General features: G+C 30.3%; 2 protein-coding genes across 2 annotated transcripts; both read right to left on the bottom strand.

Annotated features, from left to right (window-relative positions):
* On the bottom strand, positions 3,157-3,893 carry LOC107639506 (pathogenesis-related protein 2-like). Its single transcript, XM_016343026.2, has 2 exons — positions 3,664-3,893; positions 3,157-3,572 (listed from the first exon to the last, which is right to left on the bottom strand). Exons 1-2 carry the CDS (start codon positions 3,839-3,841, stop codon positions 3,277-3,279), a joined length of 474 nt encoding a protein of 157 aa, XP_016198512.1. The 5' UTR covers positions 3,842-3,893; the 3' UTR covers positions 3,157-3,276.
* LOC107639484 (pathogenesis-related protein 2-like) lies at positions 8,149-8,985 on the bottom strand. The gene is made up of 2 exons (XM_016342994.2): positions 8,728-8,985; positions 8,149-8,633 (listed from the first exon to the last, which is right to left on the bottom strand). Exons 1-2 carry the CDS (start codon positions 8,903-8,905, stop codon positions 8,338-8,340), a joined length of 474 nt encoding a protein of 157 aa, XP_016198480.1. The 5' UTR covers positions 8,906-8,985; the 3' UTR covers positions 8,149-8,337.

Genomic DNA, 13,159 nt, shown 5'->3' with positions numbered 1-13,159 from the left:
ATTGAAACAAAATAAAACTAATGGTATTTTTAAAACTTTTGCCAAACTTTAGGGACAATATTTTTTATTTTTTATAAAAAATATTAATTTAGACCGATTTAAAATTTGATTCATCAATTTTTTGGTCAAATTGGTTCGTCCAATTTAAAAAAATATTTTATTAAGATTTATGATTTTCAAGTATATATATATATATATATTAGTCATTTTCTATAAGAGTGGTATTATGGTTATTTTTTATAAAAAATATTAATTTAGACCGATTTAAAATTTGATTCATCAATTTTTTGGTCAAATTGGTTCGTCCAATTTAATTGTGACAAAAATATTTTTAAAAGAAGACGTTTTAAGCGTCTTTATTTGAGTGGCTCCTTTTATGATTTATGATGAAGAAGATGGATTTTGATTAAAAAAAAAAGATTTTTTGAATTCGAGAGTTAGTCTCTATTGTTTTTTTATTCTATTTTCGTAAAAATTAATTTTTTAATTATTTTAAGGGTAAAATAACACGTGCATAAATTAAACACATAATAATATTACGTGAAAATTTTAAATCAAATAACGTTTTTTTTTTCACATTCTATATAATCGAATTCGAATTAGCTATTATAGTACTAAATTGAATCAATATGATTCGAATTACATGGTGCCAAAATAATTTGAAATAAGTAGTTACATTTCCTCCATGTAAATTGAATAACGTGATTTCGATCAGGGACAGATCCAAAAATTTTAATATGGAGGGACCGAATTTTAGATAATTTTTTTCATTCTATAAAAATAATTAACATATAGTTATTAGAGTTAATTTTTTAAAATTAATTAAGTAAAAAATATTAGTGAATTAAACAATTAAGATATAAATCTATCACATAATAAAAAATAATACATATAAAATTACTAAATTACATAATATTTTTTTATTTTTTAAACACATATTTCATATATAAATATAGTTTTTTTAAATTTTGGGGGGTCGAGGCCACTACTCGCCCCCTCTAAGTCCGTCCCTGATTTCGATTTACGTTTTCATGCGTTTAGAATAGTAAATTGAATCAATTCTTGAAGGGTACAACTCATCATATAAATCGATGCTTATCAATTCAATTTATTTTTAGATTTTGCTTTTTTTTAATATTTTTAATATTTTTATTATTATAAATTTTTTTTCGCTTTATGCTCCTTATCTTAGAAATTTTTAAGAGTGATTTCATTAAAATGTTTAATTAGCTATTTTTTTTAGAAATTATATAACTTTTAAGAGTGATTCATTATTTAAAAAAATATTTGTGCTTTTACCAAGTGAATTTGTTTAGAGGAATGTTTTTATTAATTAATTACTAAGCAAATAAAAAATAACGACAATAAAAAATAAATATATTTAAAAACATTTATTTTTTCTACTAGTCTTAGTGATTAATTTTTGTTAGCAGATAGATTAACAATAAACAAAGTTAAATATGGAACAAAAAAAATAAATCTTTAAAAATGTGTGGGTCTTATTACTATAAAAAAAAATATAAATGTGTGAGTGTGACTTTTGAAGTACATCAATTGTAACAATTTACATGCCACAACATTCTAAAATTTTGACACCTGTTTATCTATATATATATAGAAAAAAATTAGGTGAAAACTTAGGTGAAATCGATTTCACGTGAAGTTGATACTTAAGAACTGTTAGATAATTTGATTAATATGACTAAATTTTTATCTAACAACTCTCAGAGTCTCAAGTATCAACTTCACGTAAAGTCGACTTCACCTGAATTTTCACAAAAAATTAACGTCTACTAGCATTTGCCTTTTTTTAATTCAACGTTGATGGACCACTTTAATGTGATATATCAATTTAACAGAAAAAAGAAAAAACACAGAAAACCAATCACATCATCATCGTTATTATTACTAGTGTCGCGTGTGGGAAGATTTAATACATATGTAATACTACTCTGGGTTTACAGTTTATATTCTAACTCGTCCTTCTATCTGCATTTGTCCTCCACCATTACTGGCTATGACAATGATAAAATGAGGTAGGGCTCTGCATAGCTCGGTTCGGTTTTAAATCTTTTAGGAACTAATTTGGTGTGATTTTAATGGGTTTAGAGTCGGATAAAGGGTCTTAAAAATAGACCCGATTATTATTTCGGGTTGGATTCAGGCTATAGTTTGGGTCATCCGAGTCGACCCGGTGGCCCGGTCATCCTACACAATTAATATTTTGTATTATTAATAATGGATGATGACTATTCTTATGTAGAATTTAAGCATTGTAAATCTTAATATTTTGTATTATTAGTCATTATAAGACTATAAGTTAATGTTTTACGTTTAAAATGTATAAGACTTTAGACTAATGCATAATATTGTGTTATTTTATTGATTTAAATATTTGGTGTTGTTAGACAATATTAGTATTGATTGTGGTTATGCTTTAATTTTAGAGAACGGTTGGTTCATGTTATATTTTTCTAAGTGAATTTTACCATGTCAAATAATGGTTCTTGAAAATTTAGATATTTTCACAAGCTAGCTTACAAGAAGATATCAAAGTAATGTAACGTTGACGGTCCGGTTTTCCCTTAGTTTTTATCCGGTATAATCGTGGCTCGAAAATGTTTAGGTTTCATCGAGTTTATGGTCGGGTTCGAACCTAACAAATAGGCCTAATATATATTTCGGGTCGAATCTGAGCCATATCAAACTCGATTTCACCCGGCCATGAAGACTCCTAAAATGAGGGGTGTGGCAGTAAAGTTGGCAATGATATATACAGTAGAAGAGATAAGATAAAGGGTTGAAGAAATATGGAATTATAAATTTAAGGTTAAGGTCGGATTAGAAATTATTTAAGATTAGAGTTAACATTAGGATTAGTTTGGATAAGGTTAAAATTAAAAACAAATAAAGAGTGGGACATAAGTGAAAATTTTTTCAAATGTTAGAAATAAAACTGAAGCAAATTAAATTTTAGAGATAATTTTTTTAAAATTTTAAAAATATTAAAAATATATATTTTCCTATCAAAATTAAAGCAAACAAACTACGAATTAAAATACTAAAATGATATTTGGATAGTATAATAATCATTCAAATTATCAGATTTCTTTGATACTAAATTTTATTGATATGAAGCTCAGACAAAGCTGCAGCTAAAGATAAGAAAAGGCAACACTTTTTTATTGCATAGAACAAAAAAACAATTACTTGAAGCATGCGCACACACAAACATGTCTAAAAAAACAACTGCGTATCAAGATGGAGCAAAGTGTTCTAATATTGAGCAGGGTTGGCCAAAACGTAACCCTCAATAGCCTTGAAGAGAGCTTCGCCCTTGGCCTTACCCTTCTTCATGTCTTCCTCCTCTGGCTTTGCATCTCCTTTCGAGTGGAACTTCACACTCAGCTTCCCTATGGATCCCCCGTTGGGTCCTTCAACCAGCTTTGTCTCAAATGTTATCTTCTCCGCCGTGGGAGGCAGAGCCACTCCTCCAACCACGCTGTAGTTGTATGCATAGTTAGCCTCATCTATTGCCTCCACTTTGTGTAAGATAAACTTGGTTTCTCCATCTGCATATATATCATTATTATTATTACAATTCACAACACATAATTATCACACATATAGTATGTATGTTTACTGAATTGAGTAGTTACTGACCCTCGACAATGGTGAGTTTCTTGATGGTTCCAGGACCACCGTTTCCCTCAACGATTTCAACACTCTTGACGTCATCAATAATCTTAGGGGTGAGGGAGTCGGCATCCTTCATAGCATTGTAAAGCTTGGCGGGGGGCACGGTGGAAGTGATTTCATCCTCGAATGTGAAGACGGCCATGATTATGAATTAAGAAGCTAAGGGAAGGAATCAAAAGAATTAGAAGTAGATGGTAGGTTAGTTTTGTAGTGTGTGGTTGATGAAGAGAGGAATGGCTTCTATTTATAGGCATATAATGGGGTCATGAAGATCGAATGAGGATGAGATGGTGTGCATGTGAACTTATGAACGTGCTGACTCATTGATACGCCGGCCATGTTATTCGTTGATTTTTCATTTTTTTTTTCCATTGCTGCTTGGCTGAAGAATATTAATTATTGTTGGAGACTGGTTTAATTTAAGCTTTAAATTGTCAAACATTGCTATCTCGGAAGCATTCATATTCAAAGAAGGCGTTCTGTTCCGTTAATATTGAATGTTCATGCATACTTGATGAAATAAATTATAGTGAAGTATTTAACACAAAACCAGAAGCAGAGCAGAATGCAATTGGATTTCAAGTTGATCAAAATTTATAGACGCCACGCCCTTCTAGAATTTCCATTATTTAGTAATGCTAGTGAGATAATAAAAAAGGCCTAAATTTTTAAATAAAAAATTAGTTCAAACAATCTAAATTATCAAATAAAACAAGTTTAAATAACTAAACTTTTATTATTTTTCAAAATTATTGTTTTCATATTAGGTATGCGTATCATTTTCATTCATATACTTTTGTTTATTAAGTATAAAACATGCCTATGACTAGGAATGATAATAATAATAAAAAAATTGTCTTCAATGTTAGGAAGAAAAAAGACTAATACTTTGAACAAATTTAATATTTGTTCTGTTCTTGTATTGATCATGTGATGGATGTATATATTGACTTTAAAAAAGTTGAGCTTATTTTTTTTTTGGAAATGAGTTATATTTTGTTTTTAAAAAGTACATAGAGCTGAAGTAGGTACTTACAAAACTATTCTAATACTTAAGTGAATAAGTTGAATATTTTTTATGATTTATAATGAAAGGAATTAGCTTATTCCGCCTAGTGGAACAAGATTTTGGGCTATTGAGTTATAAAATGAACATATCCCATACTATTTAGAATAACCATCTGAGTACTAGCGATAATAAATATCTTCCCAAAAGCTTAAATTGATTTTGGAGTTCACCAAGACTCGAACTCTTGACCTTTCAGTTGATAAAAAAAGGTAACACTAATGATTATGGACTAAATCTTTGGTTTATGAATCAAATGAACATCACCTATACTATGCATAATAACCATCCGGATACCAGGGATACCTATCCAGATACCAAGGATAATAAACATCTCATGTTATAAAAAGCTAATTTTGGGTTCACCAAAGTTCGAACCCTTGACCTTTCGGATCTGGAATTCTTATACCATGTCCTGAAACCACTCATCTCAAAAGCGTAACTTGACAGGACAATGTAACACTAATAATAATATCTCTAATACTTTCCAAACCTTCATTGTACACATTGTACGCTTAGGTCATTGGCTCCTTATACTTTCTCTATTGTATAATGAAAGGAATTAAAAACGGACCTCCATCCTTTCTATTTTTGAGTTTTTTCTTATATTTCAATCTTCAGCTGTTTATCTAGAAATCAATAATTATAATGAAGGCGATAAATTATTTATCCATTATGGACTTAATGATTTTCTTTTGTTCTTTTCTTATATAATGTTCATCCATCTTTTTTAAGAAAAAAATCATATAATTTTGTTTATTGCACAGCTGTCAAGAACCTTGGAATTTAAAGTAATTTAAAGATAGGAAAAATATATGAACCAAAAGTTACCAGACAAAAATTAAACAAAATCATATTAATTTATATTAATAATTAATTTTAAATTTTTTAAATTCAAAATTTAAAAAATTTAAAATTAATTAAGTAAACCTAATTAAAACTTATAAAAGCATTTCTCTTCTCTCTTACATTAACCTACCCACCTCCAACAATCACATACACATCTCTCTCACCAATGCTACTAGAAGCGCCGGCGACTTCCATGCTCTCCGCGACGCCCTTATCAAGCGCATCTAAAACAACTGCTTCAACACGAAGTCCACCTTCGATCCCAGGAGAGAAGTAGATGCCGAGGTCAACGTCGGCAAGTTTGGCGGTGGCAGAGAGGAAAGATGATCTTCACATAGTGTGTTACGAGGTAAATGCGAGAGGGAACAAGATTCATGCCGCAAAATAACGTGATGAGTGCAATGGACAAGGATGCCAAGCAACTCACTTTCATGCAGTCAGCGGAGAAGGTTGATGAGATTTTCAGCAGACTAGAGACTTTCTTCTTCCCTGGCCCTCATCATGACGACTGGGGCAACACGAAGTCCACCTTCGATCCCAGGGGGAGAGGTAGATGCCGAGGTGTACGTGGCCGGAGCCACACTCTTATCCGGTGAAGGTGTTGGAACCGAAGTAGAAGAAGAGGGACATGTGGCTCAGCTGCCATTGGATAAGGCGTTTGGGAGGGGTAATATGGGAAGTGGCGGAGCCACTAAATAACAACAACAATATGGGAGTAATAGTCAATCTTCAAAAAACATTCATTTAATATGAAAAAAAACATTCTAATACTTAACAAAAGAAATATTCAATTATATTTTAGTAAAAATAATTAAATATCTATAAAATTTTAAAAAAAATATAAAATTCTTAAAGAAATAGAGACATTCACATTTGCAATATATAAAAGAACATTCATTTAGTATAAAAAAGAAACATTCTGATACTTAGCAGAAGAAACATCCATATATATTAAATCGTAAAGATTTTAAATTCACCCAAAGGTATTTGGCTGATTTTTTGCTAATACCCTTTTGGTTCCCTAGCATTGCTCAGATAAGAAAAATATCAATATATAATCCTTACTTAATAAAGAGATTATAGAATTAAGTGGCATTTTTTATGATTTATGAGTTGGAGAGGATGAATTTTAGTGAAAAATATTTTTTTTTTTTAAATTTGGGAGTTAGTATTTATTATTTTTTATTTTATTTTTGTGAAAAGTTAACTTTTTAGTTATGTAAATAATAGACTACATCTCAAGTCCACTAAACATAAATAAACCTAATTAATTCAAAATTTAAATTTTAAAATTAAAATTAACTTTTTTCTTAATTTATTGTTTACGTTATTCAAAGAAAACATTTTCCTCTACTTTTTCTATTTTAAATTAACTAGGAAATTTTAACTTTATTTCTTTTTAACTTGTACAAAAGAATTTTTTTTTATACCACACAGTACACAAGACAAGACAGAACAAAACAAATCAAGGTATTTAAATCATCAATAGAAGATATCCATCAGTAATGAACCACTTATTCTTTTCAGATGACGAAATTCTTTTCCGTAAGGCCTCTTCAAAATTCTTTCATAACATCCTCTTTATGCTCCTGCAGTATGAAAACATAAATGGCAAGAAAGTGAATCTACAAAAATAAGCAATATTCTTTAGCAATAACACCCCCCTTGAACTTATCAGGAAATATGTGGCTGAGATTATGAATATAGACTACATAGGAGCTCAAGATAACTACTTCGGACTACTATCAGTTGTGCAACGATATAAAAAGATTACCTTTGCGTAAGTAAAGAAAAAAATCCAGAAGAAAGCACAATATTAGAAGAGAAAAATCTCCTGTTAGCTGGAGGAAGAAATGTGCTAATTAAGACAGTGGATGAAGCAATTCCGATACAAACATTGTCTGACTTCCTATTAGATGATATCCATCAGATTCTGAACCAATTTTAGTGGAGTTAAAAAGGAGACGAGAGAAGAATGACTTGGATCAATTGAGAGACCCTAAGAAAGACCAAAGCGAGAGGTAGGCTCCGTTTCAAGGACCTGAGGGCACACAATTTCGTCTTCGAAATATTTGGTAACCAAACAACAAAAAAAACAGCCATAACTTGTCTTATTTAGCATTCATTAATTGTTGCGACAATTAATTAATATTAAATAAGGCAAGTTCTGACTGTTTTTTTATCTACCTAATATTACCCTTTGGTCTTAATGCCATGACTAGTACAATTTGGATTTGGTGATTTTTTGAATTCAACGTTGAAAGACCACTTTAATTTGATATATCAATTTAACAGAAAAAAAAATGGAAAACCGATCACATCATCTACTAGTGTCGCCTGTGGACAGATTATAATACATATATAACACTACTTTGGGTTTATAATTTTTTATCCAGAACCGAATTTGATAATTATACTAATTAATACTATACTTTGATCGTAAAATCTAAATATAAACTATTGATATAAAATGGGATAAAATATGACTTTTGAGCAAATAAGTTACTGAGTAAAAAGATATTTAGATGGTATGATAATCATTCAAATTTCTTTGATATTAAATTTTATTGATATATATGAAGCCCAGACAAAGCTACAGCAAAAAAATAACGAAAGCAACACTTATTTTCTTATTACATAGAAAAAACGAATTACTTGAAGCATGCCCACACACAAACATGCTCAAAAGAACACAACTGCGTATCAAGATGGAGCAAAGTGTTCTAATATTGAGTAGGGTTGGCCAAGACGTAACCCTCAATAGCCTTGAAGAGAGCTTCACCCTTGGCCTTACCCTTCTTCATGTCTTCCTCCTCTGGCTTTGCATCTCCTTTCGAGTGGAACTTCACACTCAGCTTCCCGATGGATCCTCCGTTGGGTCCTTCAACCAGCTTTGTCTCAAATGTTATCTTCTCCGCCGTGGGAGGCAGCGCCACTCCTCCAACAACGCTGTAGTTGTATGCATAGTTAGCCTCATCTATTGCCTCCACCTTGTGCAAGATAAACTTGGTTTCTCCATCTGCATATATATCATTATTATTATTACAATTCACAACACATAATTATTATCACACATATAGTATGTATGTTTACTGAAATGAATAGTTACTGACCCTCGACAATGGTGAGTTTCTTGATGGTTCCAGGACCACCGTTTCCCTCAACGATTTCAACACTCTTGACGTCATCAATAATCTTAGGGGTGAGGGAGTCGGCATCCTTCATGGCATTGTAAAGCTTGGCGGGGGGCAGGGGGGAGGTGATTTCATCCTCGAAAGTGAAGACGGCCATGACTGTGAATTAAGAAGCTAAGGGAAGGAATGAGAAGTAGATGGTAATAAGTGAGGTTAGCTTTGTAGTGTGTGGTAATGTGGTTGATGAAGAGAGGAGTGGGTTCTATTTATAGGCATATAATGGGGGAAATGAGGAGGGGATGGTGTGTATGTGAAGTTATGTACGTGCTGACTCGTTGTCAAACATTGCTATTTCGAAAGCATTGAAATTCAAAGAAGGCGTTCTGTTCCGTTAACATTGAATGTTTACATACTTATAAAATAAATTATAGGGAAGTATTGAACGCAAAACCAGATGCAGAATGCGGTGGCATTTCAAGTTAGATCAAAATGTATAGAGTATAGACGCCACGCCCTTCTAGAACTCTCATCTTTTGAAGGTAATGCTAGTGAGATAATAAAAATATTTAAATTTTTAAATAAAAAGTAAGTTTAAATAATTTAAAATTTTAAATAAAATAAATTTAAACTATTTAAATTAATTTTTTATTATTTTTTAAATATTATTTTTAGATGTGTATTATTTTCATTCTACACACTATATATTTTTGTAATTTGTAGTCATTAATTAGTTATTATTAGTATTTTTAATAATGTGATATTACATCTAATAATGTAAAATTATTCAATTTTATTTTGTTAGTTAAGTATTGATCATATAATAATAATAATAATAAAAATAAAATTTGTCTTCAATGTTAGGAAGGTAAAAGATTAATACTTGGAACAAATTTAAAATTTGTTCTGTTCTTGTATCGATCATGTTAATGTGATCGATGTATATATTAACTTTAAGAAAGTTGAGCATGTTCTATTTTTTTTTTCTTCTAGAAATGAGTTATATTTTGTTTTTAAAAAATATAGAGAGTTGAGGTTTGTTCTTGTATGGATACCTGAAATGAGAGTTCGGTCTCTGGGAATCGACGCCGAGTTGTTATTTTTGGTGTCGACCTTTGAGCTTTGTGGTAATCTGAGCTTTACTCCAAGAGAATGTCCAATCGCGTAGAGCTTTGAGTAAGAAACAGGGGGAGTGTACCTGTAAAGGCACTCCAAAACTTAAGTCAGTATTGAGAATTCAATGTATCCTTTGAAGATAAAATATCATACCTTTATAGGTGAGATAAAATAGGTCGGTTACATTTCTATTGATCATCTGAATTGAAGAGCAATTAATAGGTTTTAATAAGTGATAATGTCTGGTCGGACTTTTTATTCCAAGATGTAGTCCGTTGAGTCTGATTATAACGTATAACGCCGAGTTATAACGTAAAGTGCCGAGTTATAGTGCATAATGTCGAGTTATTGTATATAATGCCGAATTATGACATCGGATTTGTAACGGCCGTATCATAGCCCCCAAGCTTAGCCTGACTATATTTTGATAAAGCAGGTTGAGCTTTTTTAGTTATAACTCGGCGATTTGAGTTATAGGTATGGAGCCCCCAGATCAACTTACTTTATTAAAAGGGATAAGTATGATTTTGGTCCCCAATGTAGGGGCTGAAAATTTTTTTCGTCCCTCGCCTTTTTTTCGCTCCAAAATGGTCTCCAAGGTTTCAGTTTGTTTTAAAATGATCCTTTTTACCAATTTTATTTTTTTATTACCAAATTACACTTTATTAAAAAAATAATAAAATAAAATAAATATTTCATTCTTTCATTCTACACACCATATATTATAGTGTGCTTATGACTAGGAATAATAATAATAAAACTAATAAATTTGTCTTCAATGTTAGGAAGGAAAAAGATTAATGCTTGGAACAAATTTAATATTTGTTCTGTTCTTGTATTGATCATGTGATCGATATATATTTCGACTTTAAGAAAGTTGAAATTATTCTTCTTTTTTTTTTTCTTTTAGAAATGAGCTATATTATTTTGTTTTAAAAAAAATGTAAAGAGATGAGGTTGGTATTTACAAAACTATTCTAACACTTAAGTCAATCAGTCGAATATTTTTGTGAGTTATATTTTTCGACGACTTTTTTATAATGCTTTTTGTAAATGATGAGTTATCCTTTTTCAATATTCAATTACTCATCTAGAAATGAATAATCATAATGAAAGTGATAAGTTATTTCTACATTATCGACTTATAGGATTGATGTGATTGTTTTATCTAAGGTATGTTTTGGATTTAACCACATTATAATCACCAATCATATTTTACTCATTTAAATATTGCTATATCAATATTTTGTGTGTTGATATAGGATTGATGAATGAGTGATTTTTGAGTCTAATGAGACTGTCATGTTGCACACTAACCGGATTGATATCCTACATGCGCTAAAGAGGATCATACTGAGCAATATGGGAGGAATAAATATCAAGAAAGTTGGGTGGGTTGCATAAAAATTTTTGTAGGCACTTTCGAACGGTGGATTTACTAACCAGTTATTTTTAGATTGACGGGAATCAACATGTGAAGGTAATGTTCGACGTACATGCACGACTAATGCCGCAACATATGATGGAGTTGTATGTTGCGGTCCGTGACGTAGTTATTGGTGATGGGCCGTCTCCTTCGAGTCCTGAATTTGTCCCTCTCGAAGCCACACCAATCCACTACGCTCAGCCGCATAATAGTGCTGACGAAGACGATAGTAAGGGCGATTCAACTTATGTTCTCGGGTCCGGGTCATCTAGCGAAACAACTTCTGAAGATGAGTATGTGTCGGAGACTCTCACCGATGTTGTTGATCGGTTTCTCCTGCCCTCTTTTGGCCATTTCTCGACTGTCGGATGTTCCTAGTCATTATAACAATTAGTTATCTATTTTATTTATTTAACGTAAGTAACAATCACTTACATTCAATTATACAAATTATAAAATCATATTAGGTATATCAACGAAACTAATATAGATCTTTTAACGTAGTCTACTCACTATACCTAATCTATTAACTAAGTTACTAAAAACTAAATATATAAATTTATTATTTACTGAAAATAAAATAAGAAAAAACTACTAACTTCAAAGTCTAAAGCTCGAGCTATGTGCCAAGTATCATTCAGTCTATTGATGTCTCATATTCTCGGAAGGTCATATTTCTTAAAGGAACTCAAACTCAAGCGTTTAGAAGGTCACAAAAACTTAAAAAATAATAGTTATACACAATAATCTCGGATGTTGTGACATTATATATGCGTGTATCTTGGATGTTTGAGACCACAAGCACGACGCATGTACATATCTCGGGTGTTGAGATCCCATGATCTTTTTGCACATATCTCGAATGTTCAGTACCCGATTTCTTCTCTATTACTTATCTCAGGTATACCCAGGATATAACTTGGCATCATCCGGTCATGAAGTCTCAGACACTAAGATATACTTATTTCTAAAAGTACCCCTCTAGAAAGGATAGAAAAATTATAATTTGTTGCAGTAATTTGCAGTGTATTACTAAAAAATTAATAGTTTTTAATTTATTTTTGATGGGCCACGTGAGTTAGTTGAAAGAGGTTTTGTTTGACCAATAATCATAAAGCACAAGACAAATAAAAAATATTTGGGTGAAATGCAGTGTTTTTCATAAATCTAGTAAAAAAAAAGATCAAAATTTTAAATTGCTGCCCCAAAACAAAGAGGTGAACCACATTTTTAATATTTATCTATTTAGTAGATTTTGATAAATATGCCAATTTTAAAATTAGGGGACCATAATTTGGTGTTTGGGTAAGTTATATAATTAAAATATTTTTTTTACAATGCAAGATATTATATTATAAAGTAACTTTATTATAAAAGTTAACATCCAATATTTTAAAAAAAGTTGTCGAAAAATAATTTATAGACTTAATATCATAAATTTAAAATAAAATAAATGATAGTAAACAATAAAAAAGCAACGTGATTATGCTACAAGACAATAACATCATTCTTGAAAAATAAATACAAATGAGTATGTAAAATAGCAAAAAATTGAGTGAATAACTTTTTTCGTATTTTAATGTTTAGCGTGAAATTATTAAAGATTGCAATTTATAAAAAATTGTATATTTTTTACTTTTTAGATATAATGCGGGTTTGGTAAAATTTTTAACTTTTGAAAGTAACTTATTAAAATTAGTTTTTGAAAGATAACTTTTTAAAATTTGTTGCATATAAGTTTAATAAATCAAATTAAAAATAATTTTTAATAAATATAAATAACAATAATTATATTTAATAAAATAATTTTAAAATTTAAAATATCATAATAAATATAAATATAAAAATAAATATTTATATTTTTTAATATAC

This window comes from Arachis ipaensis, chromosome B01, assembly GCF_000816755.2.
Source record: "Arachis ipaensis cultivar K30076 chromosome B01, Araip1.1, whole genome shotgun sequence".
Taxonomy (NCBI): Eukaryota; Viridiplantae; Streptophyta; class Magnoliopsida; order Fabales; family Fabaceae; genus Arachis; species Arachis ipaensis.
This window is presented reverse-complemented; position numbering and strand designations above follow the sequence as displayed.